The sequence below is a fragment of the Pelophylax lessonae genome (genome assembly GCF_965119305.1).
Source record: "Pelophylax lessonae genome assembly, chromosome: 1".
Classification (NCBI taxonomy): domain Eukaryota; kingdom Metazoa; phylum Chordata; class Amphibia; order Anura; family Ranidae; genus Pelophylax; species Pelophylax lessonae.
The window spans coordinates 638,228,970-638,249,392 of record NC_138768.1 but is presented as its reverse complement, the minus strand read 5'-3'; the positions used below and the strand labels follow the sequence as shown (position 1 = coordinate 638,249,392).

Below are 20,423 nucleotides of genomic sequence, written 5' to 3'. Positions count from 1 at the left end.
TCACTTGAAGTCCTGGATAGAGGTGGCCATCATCCCTTACGGAAATTGTGAAAAAGATTACCCCATTGGTAGATGGGATAATAAAGGCAACCGCCTACCAAATATGTAAAAATGTAAACTTTATTTGTTCCATATAAAAATAAAACGTGTATCGCATAATTATTGTGTACAAAAATGCAAACACAATGACAATCATAAGGCTCCATTCACACCTGAGCATATCATTTTCAGATTTTTTTTGGCTGTTTTTCAGTCATTTATTTATTTATTTTTTTTGCAGGTGTTTTTTGCAGGTGTTTGGAGGCAGGCATTGACATCTAACAAAAACGCTTTTAATCTGCCAAAAAAGAAGCTTATGTACTTTTTTGAGCTTCAGGCGTTTTGCTTCAGGTGACAAAACGCTCATATGTGAACAGGGGCCATTGAAATGAATGGGATTTTGCTTGTTGGTCGTTTTGAGACTTCAGAGATGAGCGTTTTACGAGCTGAAAAATCCAAGATGTGAACAGGGCCTAAAAGTATCACGGCTCTGGGGATGATCTTAATGGAACTATCACAGCCTCATTCTTGGGAGTGTTCCTCCAGTACCCGACATGTTTCAGGTGACCACCACCATTCTTAAGGGGATATAGGAGCTAGAGGTTACAAGGTTCCCAGAAATGAGGATATTTTATGATATGGAAAGAAGCTGTGTTTATTAAAAACCGGAAAAAGATTCTACAATGAAAATGCCGAGGTAATATGATGGTAACATGTAATGGTTTATAGTGGGGACATCTCAACCATCCAACAGTTCCATATGGTCTAACAATGGTCCTCAAAACTAGGCCAGATGGTGTTCCAAAATTAATGAGGTGTTAAGTTGTCTGTAGTATTTATGAGTCCCATAAATATGAGTATTCCTGGAGAAATGAAGGTCAGGAAAAATATGAGGATCAGCAAATGTCTCAGTAAATAGTTGAACGATACCCGACAGCTCAGTCAGGATACTTTTATGATTGTCATTGTGTTTGTATGTTTGTACACAATAATTATATGATACACATTTTATTTTTATATGGAACAAATACAATTTACATTTTTACATATTTTGGTTAGCGGTTGCCTTTAATGACCCATCTACCAAGGGGGTAATCTTTTTCACAGCACTTATAGTATGTCACCACTCAAAGTTGAGTCCTGCCCCCTTGGAACTCTATGGATGATAGCACAGTGTGATTTCTTACTCCTTGCCAGAGGAAAATTGTACACATATTTTTACAGATAATCTAAGTAGTTTTCCACTTGCCATTTCAGGCTTGAGAGAAAGTCAACCTGCTAACATGTTATAGCAAAAGACAGAAAATCAAAAAGGAGCTATTTCTAGAGGATACATGATCAAGCCATTCAAAGGAGAGTGGTAAAGTCGGGAGCACATAGGGCAGTGTAGGTCATACTCATAACCACTATCTTGTTCCCTAAAACATCAACATTTACAACGGTTGGCCGCTGAAGACATTGCAGCGTGTCGATAAAGAAGTGTGTATATGTCATTCAGAATCTTTCTCAGTAGCAAGATTTAAAGACTTCACGCTCGCTTGTACATCAGCCAACTAAAACATGTCTTAATCCAAATGCTTCCCTCTTGGCTGAGTTTCACTGACAGTGTAAAATAGAGCCATTTTTTTCCCTGACTTACATTGACAAAGGGTCAGGGCTGTCAAAGCTTAACAGTTTATAGAAACTCTGTACATTTGCAGTAAGTGTTGTACCTGCTCCATTGCTAAATGTCTATGGCGTTCACAGTTCAGTGCTGTCGGCTTTAAGTCATTGTTTTTGTCGCTTAAAAATGATTTTATACAAAGACGGAAATATACTCACGGACACAGCTCTACTTCCAGATATTGAGTAGTCTGGCTGTTCAGGAAAAAAGATTCAACCACTGTGGAGAAATGGAAAAAAGCAATTTTGTGAAGAGAAAAAAATGAAACGTTATTGGCTAGATAGAGGCTAAGTGATACATAGGAAGATGCCAGTGCTATCACTTTTTTTTTTTTTTGCTATTGCATAAAAGAGCTATGAAGCCCAGAGATACAGAGAGTTCTGTGTATAAAGCCAGTCTCTGCTCGCTGTTCTGGAAAATGTAGTTGATGTAGATATTTTGCTCTTCCAGTAAGCGGCTTCCTGCTCAGGCTCCATATAGTAATGGTGACATCTTAGGTCACTAGAAATATTGACTTTTCCATCTGTCTCTGCCACTGGCTCCCATCAATAATATTTGGGAGGTAAATATGCCCCTTAACCAGGATAAATCTAGTACAAATAATGGCTTTAAAATGATGCATTGAAGCACAGACAAGATTTAAAAACCTGCGGTCAGCCTGCAGACCACAGCTCTGACAGTGCCCATGAATTCACACTGGAAGAACGATTATATGTCGTGGCTGGTATTATAGTTCTGTATGGTGTACTTACTCACTGGTTATTACCATAAGGAACATTCTGCATATTAATGTAGACATTTCTTTAACCATAACATTTTTTTTATCTGCTGTATTAACCTTATTCATAAATAAAGCCTTGCATACTTCAGAGGTCCTGTTTAAGCCATTAAAAAAGTTGTATCTTTAACCCAGTTATATTAAAAATAAAGGTATAGAAACAATTTTGTATTGGTGTTGATTGCATCTATTTTATTCCATCAAAGAAACAACAATGGATAAACATTTGCAACCTAGATATTTTTTAAAATTAAAGTAGCAGCCCAGGAAATACACTATATTACCAAAAGTATTGGGACACCTGCCTTTACATGCACATGAACTTTAATGGCTTCCCAGTGTTAGCCTGTAGGGTTCAATATTGAGTTTGCCAACCTTTTTCAGCTATAACAGCTTTAACTCTTCTAGGAAGGCTGTCCATAAGGTTTAGGAGTGTGTCTATGGGACTATTTGACCGTTTTTGCAGAAGCGCATTTGTGAGGTCAGGCAGGCTCGCAGTCTCCAGTCTAATTCATCCCAAAGGTGTTCTATCGGGTTGAGGTCAGGACTCTGTGCAGACCAGTCAAGTTCCTGCACCCCAAACTCGCTCATCCATGTCTTTATGGATCTTGCTTTGTGCACTGGTGTGCAGGCATGTTAGAACAGGAAGGGGCCATCCCCAAACTGTTCCCACAAAGTTAGGAACATGAAATTAAATGGAAAGGATGCGCAGCCGGGTTAACAGCAAACGGGGGCGCAACAATGATAAGGAACTATGTGCCACATCCTAGTTCATAGATCAAAAATTGAAGAAAAAATAGGTGGACTTTATAGGCACAGATAGGGGTAGAGTAAAAACTTTTTTATTGATTGACGAGTAAAAACAAGAAGAAAAACCCCCACATAGGGGAGTGATTACATATACACACAATACATACATAATAGCGCCTAAATATAACTTGGCATTAAAGCATAAATGTACATCAATGATATGATAGATAGTTGCATATCACATGAAACGTGGTGGTAAGAGGATACTATACGTCACATCCTAAAGGGCTCGAAGACGATGCCAAAGACAAGGCTATTAGCGTCCCCGAGTTTGTCTGGTATGACCCTGGAATAGGGAATGGTTCATGTAGCCAGATGCCCTACATGTTTCGCTTGAGGGATCAAGCTTCTTCTGGAGCTAATGGTGTACAAAACTCCCTATAAAGACGGATAGTGCTTCACAGTGGACTTACGCCCATATATCGGGCAATATACAAACGAAAAAGAAAATGTAAATCATAACGGGGGGTCTGCTGGGATGAGTCTGTCAGATGATGCCGACAAAAGCCGAGGTAGATAGTACACATGTCTAAACAAGACATAGGAGGGTAGCTGTAACCACATAGAAGCAATTAGCCAAATGTATATGGCGTAGGTATGCCAAAGATAGAAGAAATCCCTCCAAGAGAGGCATCAGAGCACGGACCTCAAGACCAGAGCAGACAGAATCCCCCGGATGGGGACAAACTACCAAGGAAATTGTTCAAAATGTTTTGGTATGCTGACGACTTAAGAGTTCCCTTGACTGGAACTATAGGGCCAAGCCCAACTCCTGAAAAACAACCTCCACACCATAATCCCCCTCCACCAAATGATTTAGACCAGTGCACAAAACAAGGACCATAAAGACATGAATGAGTGAGTTTGGGGTGGAGGAACTTGACTGGCCTGTACAGAGTCCTGACCTTAACCCAATAGAACACCTTTGGGATGAATTAAAGTGGAGACTGCGAGCCAGGCCTTCTCGTTCAACATCAGTGCCTGACTTTGCATTTGCGCTTCTGGAAGAATGGTCAAGCATTCCCATAGACACACTCCTAAACCTTGTAACCTTGTGGACAGCCTTCCTAGAAGAGTTGAAGCTGTTATAGCTGCAAAGGGGGGGCCACCTCAATATTGAACCCTACAGACTAAGACTGGGATGCCATTAAAGTTCACGTGCATGTAAAGGCAGGTGTCCCAATACTTTTGAAAATATAGTGTATAACTGGGAAGGACAGTGGGGGGGGGGGGGGGGTTGAATGGTAAAGAGGAACTTTATCCCCTTCTACCTGTTATGTATGTATTCAGAAAACATACCCACCTGTCCAGTAAATCCACCATTGTCCTACTGTGCTACTGCCACAGGTCCCTTGCTACTATCCTCCCTTCCTATGTCATAAGGAGCTGGCTGGCTCTTCTGAGTTCTGGCAGCCAGCCCCTCGTGAGGAGCCATCAGGTCCTCCCTCCAGTAGCTACTCTTGCAGCCTCCTGATAACAAGGGTGACAGAGATATCTCATAAGGCTGCAGGAGCTGGACATATCATTTCTGCCTAGACAAGAATAGTGGCAAGGGGGCAGGCTGGATTATTAACCATTAGATATACTGCAGCAGGCTGCCAGGCTGGCTCGGCTATGCAAATCGTCATACCCATACGTTGCTCCTCAGGAGCAAGCATGGGGGTATGCACGCGCGGCATTTCGCAAAAGGGGAAGCTGATCTGTGGGGCCTGCAGACCATCGTTCTGTCAGTTATCATCACAGGCCTCCTGTGTTCCTCCTATTTAGAAACACAGGTTCCTGTGTTGATCCAAAAAGCCCATCCCTCTCACACCCCCTAGGCTCACATTTAACCCTTTGATCACCCTTGGGTTAACCCCTTCCCTGCCAGTGTCATTATTACAGTAACAGTGCATATTTTTAGCACTGATTACTGTAGTAATGTCACTGATCCCCCCAAAAGTGTAAAAAATGTCAGTTAGGTGTCTGATCTGTCCTCCTCAATTTTGCAGTCCTGCTAAAAATCGCTTATCGCCGCCATTACTAGTAAAAAATAAAAAATAAATAAAAATTACATAAATATTTCCCCTAGTTTGTAGACGCGATAACTTTTGCGCAAACCAATCTAAATATGCCTATTGGGATTTTTTTTTACCAAAAATTTGTAGCAGAATACATTTGGTCAGAATACAATTGGCCTAAAATTATTAAAAAATGTAATTTTTAAATTTGTTTTTGGGAATGTTATATAGCAAAAAGTGAAAAATATTGTTTTTTTTTTTTTCAGAATTGTCGATAGCAGAATTTGTTTATTTCACAAAAAATAAAATCACACAGGTGATCAAATACCACCAAAAGAAAGCTCTAGCTTTTATATATTGTGGAGAAAGGAGGGGTTGCAGGGAGGAAAACTCTATTTTAGTTGTATAGCTCTGCTTTTTACCTTTACCTGTATATTGTCCTTTTCCAGATGCAGTGTTTAGAACACTGCTCCCAGAGCACAGTGGTAGAATGTTCTTTATTTATACAGAATAGACTGAATCAGGAAAATACCACACCCATGGCCACTAGATGGAGCCAATAATTAATTGCCTATGACCATAAGCTCCAACTAATAGGTGGGACTAAGCCATTGGCAGGCCAGACCATGTGAATACCACTGGATGCACGTGGCAAAGTTGTAAAAGGGTTAATTACCAAACTGACCTCAACCATGGGTCACCATCCCTTTTGGACTGACAAAAAGGGCAGTATATAGGCATGCTACTGTGCCATGCAAAACCAGCACTGATGTGTAAAAATACTGCTATTGCTGCAAGCATATAATGTGGGTACTTTGTTTTGCATGTATAATTCTTTCCTTCTGCCAGTGTGTGAGAGACTCTTAGAGGTCTATTTATTTATTTACACACAGGATTCACAGAACTTTCTTCTAACATTCACATGTTTTTCTAATTGGTATAAGTATGAAACTTCAAGTCTACACGACTAAGCAAGAAACTCACCCGCGTCAATGACTCGACCTATGCTGAACTAATATCACATATACATAAGGGACAACTAATACGTTTAATGATCTGGATTTATTTCATTCACCTTCATAGTCCCAAAGTCCATTAAAGGGTTTTCCAGGTTCCCCTGGGGGTGCACGAGGGTCATCAAAGAAAAGAGCATTAACTTCCAACAGCAGTCCATCTGAATGTGGCTTAAATGTGATCGTCACTGGCTCATGCAGCACTTGTTTGCTGTCCCATGTTGTAGTTATTTTGTAAGTTTGCTGAAAAAAAATTGAAATATCATTTAGGAAAAGACTAAGTAAAATCACACTTTAAGAATATATATATATATATATATATATATATATATACACTATATATATATATATATATATATATATATATATATATATATATATATATATATACACACACACAAAAAGATATTTATCCTATGAAACCACACGTACATTCATCCTGTGAGAGTGGGGGTGAAATCAAGTATTTACAGATTTCCCAATGCAAGTAAAAATTCACTGAACCCTCACCTGTCCTTCCTTGAAGGTTGAGTCTTCATGGTTCCTTTTAAAAAAGTAAAAAAAAAAAAAAGCAATTTAGTATAAAAAAAAATATATATATAAATATTTAGTGGGGTCTAGCTAAGATTGTTTTCATGTAACTTTCACCCAAGATTCAGACATTGGATTCCGTTGGAAAAGTGCGTGAATCCTGAATGAATGTATGAATCTTGGGTGAAAACATTGTAACCTCACAGTCAGTGGGAAAACCTTTAAGTATGTAAACTCATTCACCAAAATCTCATACAATCTTTAACATGCTAATGTCGTTTTAAAAGTACTTTTCTTTTCTTTTTTAATTAATTATAAATTTCATTAAAATCACACTTGGTAATCCTGTCATGAAAGTCCTTCAGGCACTTCCTGTTGTAGGGTGACAACACAATTTCATACACTGTGGTGAACTACATATTCACTTTTTTTAAACAAATAAACTTTTTGCATGCTATACTGCTTGGTTGACTAGTGTTGCCTACTGCATTACAGCCTGTACCATACAGCTTTACATTTTTCTTTTTTCTCCCAATGTCCCCTGTGTTGTCACCCTGTCTCGTGTGTTTTCAGTGGAGACTAATGCCCCATACACACGTGCAGATTATCTGCAGACTTTTGTCTGCAGACTTACCTTTTCTATGTAGTGCAAGGGCCTGCCGGATTGCATACAAATTGAAAGTGTTTAGGTTTGACCTCATATTATATGGTTTTGGTAAGTCTGCAGACAAAAGTCTGCAGATAACCTGCACGTGTGTATGGGGCATAAGTGGCAGTTCTGATGTACATAGCACAGTTCCACAAGTGTCATTATTAGGAAGCCCAACCTAAGGAATGAATATAGTAAGCATATCTATTTAGGAACTGGCTGAAAGAGGCTGAAAGATGTTTAAAAGAAAAAAAACCATGGCAATTGTTTGTAATTTGGCAACACAAAAGTCGCAAGGCTACAACATGAAATAACAAAATAAAGGTACTGTAGGGCTGTGGAAAAAGTGTAATGATGTGGAGTATGTGTTGTTCACTATAAGTCCCTCTCATCAAGTTAAACCAATGCCTAAGTGCTAGATAATAGCCAGAGGGGAAAGGTCCACAACCAGTGATTACCACTAACCACTGTTGCTAATCCTAGACAAGGGCTTAAAACAACAGCTTTGACCTAACTTCCCTTTGCATAGTTTTTATAGTTAGAGCCCATTCGCAGAGGTATCCTGTCCGGGAGCTGTCTGTTCTGACTGTAGTGAGCCAGGGGTAGGGGGCAGTGTGGTGCAGCGCATCATACAGCTCCCTTTTTTTATTTGGGATATTTGTACAAACTTTATTTGAAGTGCACAAAAGCGACACTTTGTTTATGTCACTGTACAGCAGTGACATGCAATCCTGTCCAGTGCTCTGCAATAAAATGCAGCATGTCTTAGGTAGCTTAAGGCGTATGACCACCCCAGTTGAAGCACAGTACGCTGGTAGCAGTCAGTGCGGTATTCTCTGCAATGGCTGTGTCCTCTAGGAAAGCTGCATACAATTGGGCCTCAGCTCGGGTGCCCGTATGCCAGGACTAACTGTGGAGGACTACATTTCTGGCAGCAGATCACATGCCCAGCCACCTCTGCTTAATCAGGTGTTTTCTCATTATGCTGCTGAGGGAGGGAAGGAGAGAAACTTATGGCCCCTTTCACACTATTGCGACGCAATTTTACCGCGATTTTGCGGCGCGATTTTTGCCGCGATTTTGAAAGCAATGGCAAGGCTATATGCCTCAAAACACATTAAAATCGTGGCAAAGTAGTGCAGGAACTACTTTGAAGTCGGTGCGACTTCAAAACGCACTGATATGAATGGGGCTCATTGAAAATAATGGAAAACGACTTGTCATGCGATTTTGCAGTCCAAAATCGCAGGACAAGTCGCACTAGTGTGAATGGGGCCTATATCTCCTGTGCATTTCTAGGAGTTCAGGGCTTTGGGGGAGCACAGAAGGAAACTAGGCCTTGAAATAAGCCCAGTCTTTCTGCTTAGCACTTTCATTCAGGCATTGCATTAGTACACAAATTCACCCCTTTTCCCTTTGTCTGGAATCTGGTTTTCTTAGAAAAATGCCTGCTTGTGATGCTGAAACCCACACCTGCCTGCTTCTGTAAAAAAAAAAAAATCTGTAATAAGTTGTTTCTTTATTTATTACTCATATTATAAAAAAAAAAAATAGAAAGTAGGTAGTAGGTACCCTGTTCAGGTTGCTAGAAGTACACTCCTGTTAACTATTGCCCTGAGATGTTCTCGGAGTATGCTGTGTGTACATTCGATCTCAGTGAAATGTCTTATTTTAGTACAGCTGCAGTTTGCTGAAATGCATTACTAGCTCACTGATTGGGTTCTCTTGCTGCTTGAAAAGGCTCCGTTATCCAGTAGTGTAAACCATAGCAGGCAATCAGACTTCATCATTTAACTTGACTTTTGTCGTTTTTCTCATTTGACTGCAGAAAATTGAACCTTACTTGGTTGCTAAGGTTTGGTATATTTTGCACGTAGGCTTTGTATTTTGCAAGAGCCTGTTAAAGTGACACCTTATTCCCCAAAAATAATTCATACGCACCCACTACTTATTGGCCCTGTAATCTATTTTAATAGTTCTTATGGCTCATTTACATTTGTGGTACCCATTTTGTGGTGGATCATTCTTCAGAGGGCATATGACAGGTGGTGAGGAGGTGTTACGTTGCCTCCTCACCGCCTGTTTTAAAGCAGAAGTAAACCGATTGATTTAATAGTTTCAAAAACCAGTTACATTCCCGGCATGCCAGAAATGCTTTCTGTCACATTGGTTGTGCTTTCAACCAAACTGTCCAACCATCCAATGGCTGGTGTGATAACTGATCACATGTGCAGCATCATGGCAGTTGTAGATCAAACAGGGGCCAAGATGGCAGCTTCCTTGGCTGAAAATGATAGGAGGGTTTACTTCCACTTTAACTCCTTTAACTCTGCATATATTTCACACGGTCATGGTGCAGCCTCATTAGGGTCAATGGGTCGCTTTCGGTGGACACTACTACCTCGGACCAAGACGAGGAGGATCATTTTTGCCACTCACTGCAGCATGTATACATACCTCCCAACTTTCTGCCATGAGAATGAGCAACACCTATTAGCAAAAGTATGTAGGCATAGGACACACCCCCTGCCATGGACCTTTTTTAAGGAGAATTGTACATATAGAAAAGTATTGGCTAAACCCACAAATGCTTTTTTTTACCACTACTATTCCTTTATATTGGCTTTTGAAATTACAAATGCAGCAATTTAAAAATTGGATTAAAGGTTTAGCACTATAAAGCACTTTTTGATAGCTAAATAGTGCATTTTATATACATTTATAACGATCAGACCAAAATGAGGGACAAATGAGGTTGAAAGAGGGACAGAGGGACTTTGGGGTCAATTCACTAAGAGTTAAATAACAGCAAAAAAATGCAGTAAAATAACGCATGCGGTAAATCAGTTGTGAAAGTTCAATTCACTAAGAATTTAGTGTTAATTTAAATAACAAATATGGTATTTTTTCAATTGTTCGGTAACTACAGCATTTTTTCATGCAGTAATTTATCGCACGTGCCGCTGTTTAAGGGTTGTTTAAGGTAATTTCCTTATAACATTTTACGTTTTAACATGTTTGTTATTTTTCTTTTGCAAAAAAAAACTATTTTTTAATCTAACATTTTTACAGTATTCTCTTTTTGGAGGCATTGAAATTTGAACTACCTTCTCAAATGTCTCCTGATGCTTGGTAATCTAAGCTGTCTTTTCCATGTGGAACTCTGTTGCCTGAAAATAGCTGTTAAGCTGTGTTGCGCTCCTTTACTAAATCCATAGATGCCATACCTTCATAAAAATGTGAAAGTGCTCTTTACTAGCTTGTTCTATGTTTTTTTGGCCCAATTCTGTGCTGCTGTCTATGTTTATAATGTGAAAACTAAAGAAAACTTAATTATATTTTTTTTACAAATTTTTAAAACATTTTTATTTATTTTTCACGTCAAGGTTAACTTGTATTAATGGTGTATATAACCAAAAGTATTACAGTGACCACTTCAAGAGGTCACTTTTAGCTGGAATAATTGTCATGGTGGACATACTCCATTGTTTCACTTTTGTAAACATTTACTTTAAAAAAAAAAAAGGTATTATTTTTTTTAAAAAAAGTTCTTGATGTTACATTTTAGCCAATGTTTGCATTTAATTTGCACTGCACATCATGCCTTTTTGATTTATAAAAATAAAAAAAAAATACTTGTGTATTCGCAATGTATAATGCCACATTTATGTGTCTCCACTGCTGGTGGAATAGTGTCAACTTTCTGTGGGTCCTCTGTGGGTGGAATTAGACCCCTTTCTGAGGGTAGTCTTGCACCCCTTTCTGTGGGTGGAATAGTACCCCTTCCTTGGGGGTGTTCTGTGGATGGAATTAGACCCCTCTCTGAGGGTAGTCTTGCACCCCTTTCTGTGGGTGGAATAGTGCCCCTTCCTGTGGGTGTTCTGTGGATGGAATTAGGCCCCTTTCTGTGGGTCCTCTGTGGGTTGAATTAGACTCTCAGTGGGTGGAATGCCCCTTTCTGAGGGCTTGAATAGGCCCCTTTTTCTGGTACCGCACTGGTTACCGCCACCAAAAGGGTGGTGTTAAAAATTGCATCTTTTATTAGTTCCTGTTTTGTTTGTGAATTGGACTTAACAGATTATTGCACAATTTTTGCGATATTTACCACCAATTATTATTTTCCCGTATTTACCGCAAAATCTGTATTTTTTTTTTTCATGAATTGGATTTTATTTGCCGCATACGATAATTTATACAAATCAGAAACATAATACCCTTACTGCATGCGGTAAAGCTTAGTGAATTGACCCCTTTGTTCTGAATGAGGGACAGCCCCTCGAAATTAGGGACAGTTGGGAGCTATGTGTATCTACCCTGTCCTCTGCCTTTGCAGCTTAAAATAGAGCATTTGGGAGATGGCAAAAAGGTAGCTCAACAAATGTTTTTTACCACCCCCCCCCAACCACAAGAGTAAATTAGTTCTTACTGTGTTTTTCTGCCTCTTTTTAGTGTTCTTGGTAAGCTCCTGAAGGTCATGTGCATTACTCTATGCAGACTACCAATCCCATAGTCCATCTCGGGAGCAAAAAAGAGAGGGTGGCTACATTCCTTCAAACAGTGCGGGAAAAAAGTATTTGATTTTGTAGGTTTGCCCACTGACTAAGAAATGATCAGACTATAATTTTAAAGGTAGGTTTATTTTACCAGTGAGTGACAGAATAACAATAAAAAAAATCCAGAAAATGCATTTAAAAAAAGCTAAAAAATGAATTTGCATTTTAATCATTGAAATATGTATTTGATCCCCTATCAATCAGCAAGATTTCTGGCTCCCAGGAGTCCTCTTTACAGGTAACGAGCTGAAATTAGGAGCACTCTCTTAAAGCGAGTGCTCCTAAACTCAGCTTGTTACCTGTATAAAAGACACCTGTCCACAGAAGCAATAAATCAATCAAGCTGTCCAAGGATGTCAGGGACAAGATTGTAGACCTACACAAGATTGGAATGGGCTAAAAGACCATCGCCAGGCAGCTTGGTGAGAGGGTGACAACAGTTGGTGCGATTATTTGTAAATAATTGCACTTGGCGTATATTAACCACTTCTGGATCTGAAGGAAGTACTGTAACCCCCTTAATGACCATGCAATTTTTTGCGATACGGCACTGCGTTACTTTAACTGACAATTGCGCGGTCGTGCGAAGCTGTACTAGGGATCGACCTATTATCGGCTAAGCCGATTATCAGAGGGCCGATATTCACTTTTACCGATATATCGGTATCGGCCCCGGAACTTGCTGATATTACCGATATTAATGTATGTAATATTAGTGTATGTAAAATCCTAGCATCCCCTTTATTAGTGTTTTATACAATGTCCAATGTGTGTTTTTGTAATCTAATTGCGTGAAATACCTTTGTTATATTGGCGCTTGGCGCTCAGCTGATTCCCCGCTCTGCTGTCTTTCTCCTCTCATAGCTGTCAGAGGATGATCTCAGCCCCTCCCTTCTGCAGTGTAGAAGCAGAAGCGGCAGTTATTCAATTAGAATAGTGTGAAATACCTTTGTTACATCGCTGCTCGGCCCTTCCGTGACCCCCAGCTGTCAATTGGGGAGAAGAGAAGGACATTAGAGCGGGAGATAAGCTGAGCCCGGAGCATCGATGTAACGAATGGTATTTCACACTATTCTAATCTAATACCCGAGGCTTTTGTGTACACTGCAGAGGGGAGGGACTGAGATCTTCCTCTGACAGCTATGAGAGGAGAAAAGAGCAGAGCGGGAGATTAGCGAGGAGAGCCCGGAGCAGCGATGTAATGAAGGTATTTCCCACTATTCTTTTACAAAAACACACACTGGACATTATATAAAACACTAATAAAGTGGATTCTAGAATTTTAATCACACTAAACTAGGTTCACATGGGATTCCTGGCAGGCAGGGAGGGAAGGGAAGACAGCACATTACACAGCACATTACAGCTAAAAGACCTACCCCGAAAATAAGACCTACTGTGTCTTTTGTTGCCAAAATTAATATAAGACCCGGGCTTATTTTTTGGGAAACATGGTAGTGTCCAGTCCACTGTCTTTGCACTGCAGCTATTAGATTTAATTGAAAGTGAGTGCACTACTGCAGCAGTTTATGTAAATTTTGCTTTGGGAAGCCTTTAGTTATTATTTTCCTAGCACTTTTTTTTCACAGTTGTCTACTCTTCTAGGACTCGTTCGATCACATGAACTGAAACTGATGTACCTGCAAGTGAAAGCTGTGTGGTTTTCCTACCAATTTTAATGCAGGTAAGGTGTGAAGAACGAGCCTTTAATGTTAATAAACAAACATTAACAAGTTCAGTAGCAGATTTGTGTCAAAAATTCTTTATTTTTCAAAACTTTAAATGTACAAAATACCGGCCCATATCGGCCGATACTGATACTTTGTGACCAAAATATCGGTATCGGCCCTGAAAAAAACCATATAGATCTATCCCTACGCTGTACTCAAATAAAATTGACGCCCTCCAGTTGACTTGCTCCGGTCCCAGCTGAAGCCTGATAAGGAGAAACGTGTCGGGGGGAGTAGCCAGGCCTTCACGCCACACCACGTGTTCCGCACTGCAGGTGGTCACGTTCAGTACATTTGGAACCATTGTTTATGCCCAGTTCCTTCCATTTGCCATGTAAGTGTGTTTCTTTTTTAATAAAGTTTTTTTAAAAGGATAATGCACTATTGGCACTTTATATCTTTTGTTATGGGGGAGCCACATTAGAGTACAGTATCGCCAGCCACATCCGTGAGTTGGATATGGTGGAGTGGAGAAACATTCAGCCCACGCATTGAAGCCGCCATTGGATACCTTCTATCTGGTGCATCCGTATAAACAACAGTGGTTTATGCCTACCCTCTACATACTTCTGGTAAGAAGTTTGCATTACCACCGAGGTGTCACCTCACTTGATTTCATTTGTTCACATGTGGAAAGTGCCTATTCGCCAATAAGGCTCACTGTTTAGTGTTATCTGGTAAGAGGCTATTTCTTCTATTTCACCTTCACATATCGGTCTAAGATTAGCAAGATTGAAGATCCACTATTGATGGAAGGTTGATCTTTGGCTATTTGAGATTATCTGGATCAATTGGAGGACTTTATATATATATATATATATATACTGTATATATACTGTATATATTTTTTTTTCACGATTGTTATAAATTATATGTTTTTGCATAAATAATTTTCACATATGGTTTTTCCCACTGTATGAAGATCACCATAATATTTAGGTCATCTCAGATGTTATATGCTTAATATTTATGATTGTGCTGAGCGCACTATACCTTTTTTCACATTTATTTTCCCCATTTTAGTGCTGCCGCCTAATTGTATGGTTAGCACACCTTATTTTCTTTCACATTAATAAACAAACATTAACAAGTTCAATAGCAGATTTGTGTCAAAAATTCTTTATTTTTCAAAACTTTAACACCACATTCACACTGCAGCAGCACGACTTCGGGGGCGACCTGTGAAGTCGCGTGCAGCGCGACTTTGGCGCGACTTGCACGGACTTCATAAAATTAATGTCTATGCAAGTCGCTCCAGGTCGCCCCGAAGTAGTACAGGAACCTTTTTCTAAGTCGGAGCGACTTGTGTTGCTCCTATTAGAACTGTTCCTGTACCACACAATGGACCGCGACGGTCCACGACTTGTCAGGCTGACCAAGTCGCCTGACAAGTCGTACTAGTGTGAATGGAGTCTAAATGTACAAAATACCGGCCGATACTGATACTTTGTGACCAAAATATCGGTATCGGCTCTGAAAAAAACATATAGGTCTATCCCTACGCTGTACTCAAATAAAATTGACGCCCTTTTTTCCCCACAAATAGAGCTTTCTTTTGGTGGTATTTTATCATCATGAAATCAATTTATAACTTTTTTGAAAAGCATTTTCTGGATTTTTCATTGTTATTCTGTCTCTCACTGTTAGAATAAACCTACCATTAAAATTATAGACTGATCGTTTCTTTGTCAGTGGGAAAACGTACAAAATCAGGAGGGGATCAAATACTTTTTTTCCTTCACTGTGAAGAGAGACAGCAGAGAATGAACATAGCTACTCTTTAACCATTTGCCGACCGCCGCAAGTACATATACTGCGGCAGTCAGCCCCTCACAGGCAAAGTGACGTACCGGTACGTCACTAGCCTGTGAGGCTCTGGGGAGCGAGCGCGCGGCGCCGGTGGCGCGCTCCCGCTCCCGCGCTGTCACGGACCCCCCCATGCGTGTGAGCGGCGGACCCGATGTCCGCCGCTCACTCACGATCGTCCGTGACAGCGGGAGAAAGGCAGGCAGCTAGTGTAAACAAGCCGCCTGTCATTCTCCCCTGTGTAGGAACAGTGATCATACGGTTCTACTATATAGGACCGTTGATCATTGTTCCTACACCTCAAGCCACAGCCAATCACAGTTAGAATCACGCCCCTAGGGACACACACAGCCCCTCCCTCTCAAAAAAAGTTAACCCCTTCACTACCAGTGTCATTTTACAGTAACAGTGCATATGTATAGCACTGATTACTGTAGTAATGTCACTGGTAACCCCAAAAGTGTCAAAAATGTCAGTCAAGGGTCCGATCTGTCCGCCCCAATGTCGCAGTCCCGCAAAAAAAATCGCAGATCGCCGCCATTACGCGTTAAAAGAAAAAACAACAAAAATGACAAAAATCTTTACATTTGTTATTAAACGTGATAACTTTTGCGCTTTTTTTTTACCAAACATATGTAGCATAAAACAAATTGGCCGAAAATGTTAAAAAATTTTGATTTTTACATTTTTTTTTTTGGAAAAAAAAATGTGAAAAATATTGTTATTTTTGCAAAATTGACGCTCTTTTTTTGTTTATAGCGCATGATCAAAAAATTGCACAGGTGATCAAATACCACCTAAAGAAAGCTCTGTTTGTGGGAAAAAAAGGACGTCAAATTCGTTTAGGTACAGCGTCGCACGACCGCGCAATTGTCCATTAAAGTCACGCAGTGCCGAATCGCAAAATACCCCCTGATCAGGAAGGGGGTAAAATCTTCCGGGGCTTAAGTGGTTAACAGGGCGTCATATTACAGCAGCTAAAAAAGGAATTTGGAGATTTGGAGGAGATATGTATTCTTAAGTTAAAAATGTACCTTCTATCTGAGAGCGATAGAAGGTACTTTTTTAACTTAAGAATACATATTTAACTAAAATTTTTTTTTATTAGCGCTGTGTCACTTTAAGTAAGGCATTTCAATGAACTGTATAAAAGAAAAACGACCTTGCAATAAAATTGCGCATTTATTTAAGAATGCTGTACAGACTTCGGAGTCTTAATGCCTTTGTGGCAGGGATTGATGTGATCTGTTTGCGTCCTTTATAAAGAGCTGCGGAATATGTCAATGCTCGCTAAATGAATACATAAAATAAAAATAAATGAAATCCATCAGTCTGTACCCCTAACTAATTTTGCCCTGTGCTTGATCTACAGTTTATGAAGGACTCCGGCTGCACATTTTAAATGAGCCTGTTGCTGAGCGCCGCCATTTAGCCTCCTATCTACGTTAAAGATAGATACTCCCTCGGAGTTGTCAAATTACACACGATTTACTGTAAAGTCTAGATAGGAGAGTCTTCAAACTGTAAAATCCATTTTAAAAACCTTTCTTAAAGGGCCATAATTACTCAGCATGTGAAATGAGCTAGTTCTCAGCATTAAATGTGTATTTCATGAAACTTTAATAAACTATCATAAAACCCAGGCTTGCCAGTTATTAAATGTAAACTATTCACGGCTGCAGATTAAAATGCCAGAGCTGGAAATCAGCCCTGTGGTAGTTGTCAATGGCTCATGTTTGTTTTCCTCAGAAATGTATCAGGTTGGTACATTTGAGAAAAATGGCTGATGATAAAAAAAAAATATTTCCAGGCTTCTTTATTAAAAGAAAAAAAAAGCCAATAGCCTGGTTGACTTGACAGTTCTGTGACATATACAAGTGATTTCTGTACTACTTCAGAAATTGCATTAATATGCAGCTGTTATAGGAAGTAATTTTTAAAATGCAAAAAAAAAATAAGAAGCCTTGCTTTTGATGATCTGCTTCCCCCATCTAGTGGCAGCGAGTGGTATTACCTGTCATTAATGGCAAATAGACTAATGCTTGTACATAAAGCTGTCTACATCCTCTTCAACGTTATGAAGGAAAGGAAACAAAATGGAAATCGCTTGTACTAAGAGGATTTGCATGTGAAAGGTACATGGGTATGTTTACGGAAAAGTGCTTAGTTAAACATTGCTGCGCCCTTTTTTACATGTTTTCTGTTCATTTTTATTGTATCCGTCAGTATTCTGCCACAAGCGCTTGTTGGGAGATCACATTATCAGAAAGACGTTGCCAAGCAGCATCTTAGCAAAGCAACATGTATGCTGTGAAGTGGAACAGTGGAAGTTAGCAAATGCTAAACATCAAGGTCTGTGTTGCAGAGTTGAATATGATCCCACATTATACAATGATGCAGGCAAGTTTTCTTTATTAAATACTGTTTTCCTTTTTTTTTTTTATCCTTCTACAAGAGTCCAATTACCCCCCGAAACAATGCCAGAACAGGTCAGAAGCACAGAGGTTAAGAAATGATAAGCTCAGAGTCCTGTCTACAAATGCTCGCAGTTTAGGTAAAAAAATCAATGAACTTGGGTCAATTATGGCATCTGAGAATGTAGATTTAGTGGCTGTTACGGAGACATGGTTTAATGAAAGAAATGACTGGGACATAACCATACCAGGGTACTCTTTATACAGAAGAGACAGAGAAGGCAAGAAAGGAGGAGGAGTGGCCCTGTATGTGAAAGATAGCATTAAATCTAACCTAATACAAGTTGGTGAGGCCAACATAGAGTCAGTTTGGGTTACGTTGCAGTTTGCTAATCATGCAGTAACTCGTGTAGGTGTGATATATAGACCACCTGGTCAAGTTAAAGAACTAGATGATCTACTAGTTGAAGAAATAGCTAAAATGACAATGAAAGGAGAAGTTATCATTATGGGAGATTTCAATCTTCCAGATATAAACTGGAAAAACAAAATAGCAAGTTCTACCAGGAGTACAGATATTCTAAATTCCCTACTGGGGTTGTCTCTGCAACAAGTGGTTGAGGAGCCAACCCGGAGGGAGGCCATTTTGGATCTGGTATTCACAAATGGGGATTCGGTATATGATGTCATTGTAGGCGAAACCTTGGGATCCAGTGATCACCAGTCAGTGTGGTTTAATATAAGAACTGTGAAAGAGTCGCACCACACAAAAACAAAAGTTTTAGATTTTAGAAAAACAGACTTTTCAAAAATGAAATTAGTCATAAATGAGTCCTTATCAGACTGGAACGGATTACATGGAGTCCAGGAGAAATGGGACTACTTAAAAGGTGCATTATTGAAGGCAACAGAAAAGTGCATTAGACTTGTCAGTAAAAGCAAAAAAAGGAAGAGACCACTGTGGTACTCAGCAGAAGTGGCCCAAATCATTAAAAATAAAAAGCTAGCATTTTGTAATTATAAAAAAACCCAGAGCAATGAAGATAAGGAAATCTACAAGATTAGGCAGAAAGAGGCCAAGCAAGTTATAAGAACTTCTAAAGCGCAGGCAGAAGAAAAACTAGCTCAGTCTATGAAAAAGGGGGATAAGACATTCTTCAGATATATAAATGAAAAAAGGAAATTAAAACAAGGAATAACTAAATTAAAAACAAAGGACGGAAGGTATGTAGAAGAGAATAAAGGGCTAGCCGACTGCCTTAATGAATACTTCTGTTCAGTTTTTACAGAAGAAAAAGAAGAAGGACCTCCACTTGAAAGGATGACTAATGAATCGTTTGATGCATGTGTCTTTACAGAGGAAGACGTTCTAAGATTGCTGTCTAAAGTGAAGACAAATAAGTCACAGGGTCCTGATGAGATACACCCAAAATTATTAAAAGAGCTTAGTGGTGAGCTGGCAAAACCATTAACAGATTTATTTAACCAATCATTAGCAACAGGAGTCGTCCCGGAAGATTGGAAATTGGCAAATGTCGTGCCCATTCACAAGAAAGGTAGTAGGGAGGAATCGAGCAACTATAGACCAGTGAGTCTGACATCAATAGTAGGCAAATTAATGGAAACCCTATTAAAGGATAGGATTGTGGAACATCTTAAATCCCATGGATTGCAAGATGAAAAACAACATGGGTTTACTTCAGGGAGATCATGTCAAACAAATCTTATAGACTTTTTTGACTGGGTGACTAAAATAATAGACGGTGGAGGTGCAGTAGACATTGCATATCTAGATTTTAGTAAGGCTTTTGACACTGTCCCACATAGAAGACTTATCAATAAACTGCAGTCATTGAGCATGGACTCCCATATTGTTGAGTGGATTAGGCAGTGGCTGAGTGACAGACAACAGAGGGTTGTAGTCAATGGAGAACATTCAGAACAAGGTCATGTTACCAGTGGGGTACCTCAGGGATCTGTACTGGGACCAATTTTGTTTAATATCTTCATAAGTGATATTGCAAAAGGCCTCGATGGTAAGGTTTGTCTTTTTGCTGATGACACAAAGATATGTAACAGGGTTGATGTTCCTGGAGGGAAAAGCCAAATGGAAAAGGATTTAGGAAAACTAGAAAAATGGTCAGAACTCTGGCAACTGAAATTTAATGTGGATAAGTGCAAGATAATGCACCTGGGACGTAAAAACCCAAGGGCAGAATATAGAATATTTGACACAGTCCTGACCTCAGTATCTGAGGAAAGGGATTTAGGAGTAATTATTTCAGAAGACTTAAAGGTGGGAGGACAATGTAATAGAGCAGCACGAAATGCCAGCAGAATGCTTGGATGTATAGGGAGAGGTATAAGCAGTAGAAAGAGAGAAGTGCTTATGCCGCTGTACAGAACACTGGTGAGACCTCACTTGGAGTATTGTGCG

The 20,423-nt window shown here is 39.6% G+C and overlaps 1 protein-coding gene across 1 annotated transcript in view; it reads right to left on the bottom strand.

Moving 5' to 3' along the window:
* LOC309565405 (UPF0462 protein C4orf33 homolog) overlaps window positions 1-20,423 on the bottom strand; it is a 186,097-nt gene that overhangs the window by 113,519 nt on the left and 52,155 nt on the right. Inside the window, exons 2-4 of the mRNA XM_082270349.1 lie at window positions 6,814-6,847; window positions 6,366-6,546; window positions 1,861-1,921 (exon numbers count right to left, since the gene is read on the bottom strand). Coding sequence (XP_082126475.1) covers window positions 1,861-1,921; window positions 6,366-6,546; window positions 6,814-6,847 — 276 coding nt within the window. The remainder of the gene's footprint in view (window positions 1-1,860; window positions 1,922-6,365; window positions 6,547-6,813; window positions 6,848-20,423) is intronic.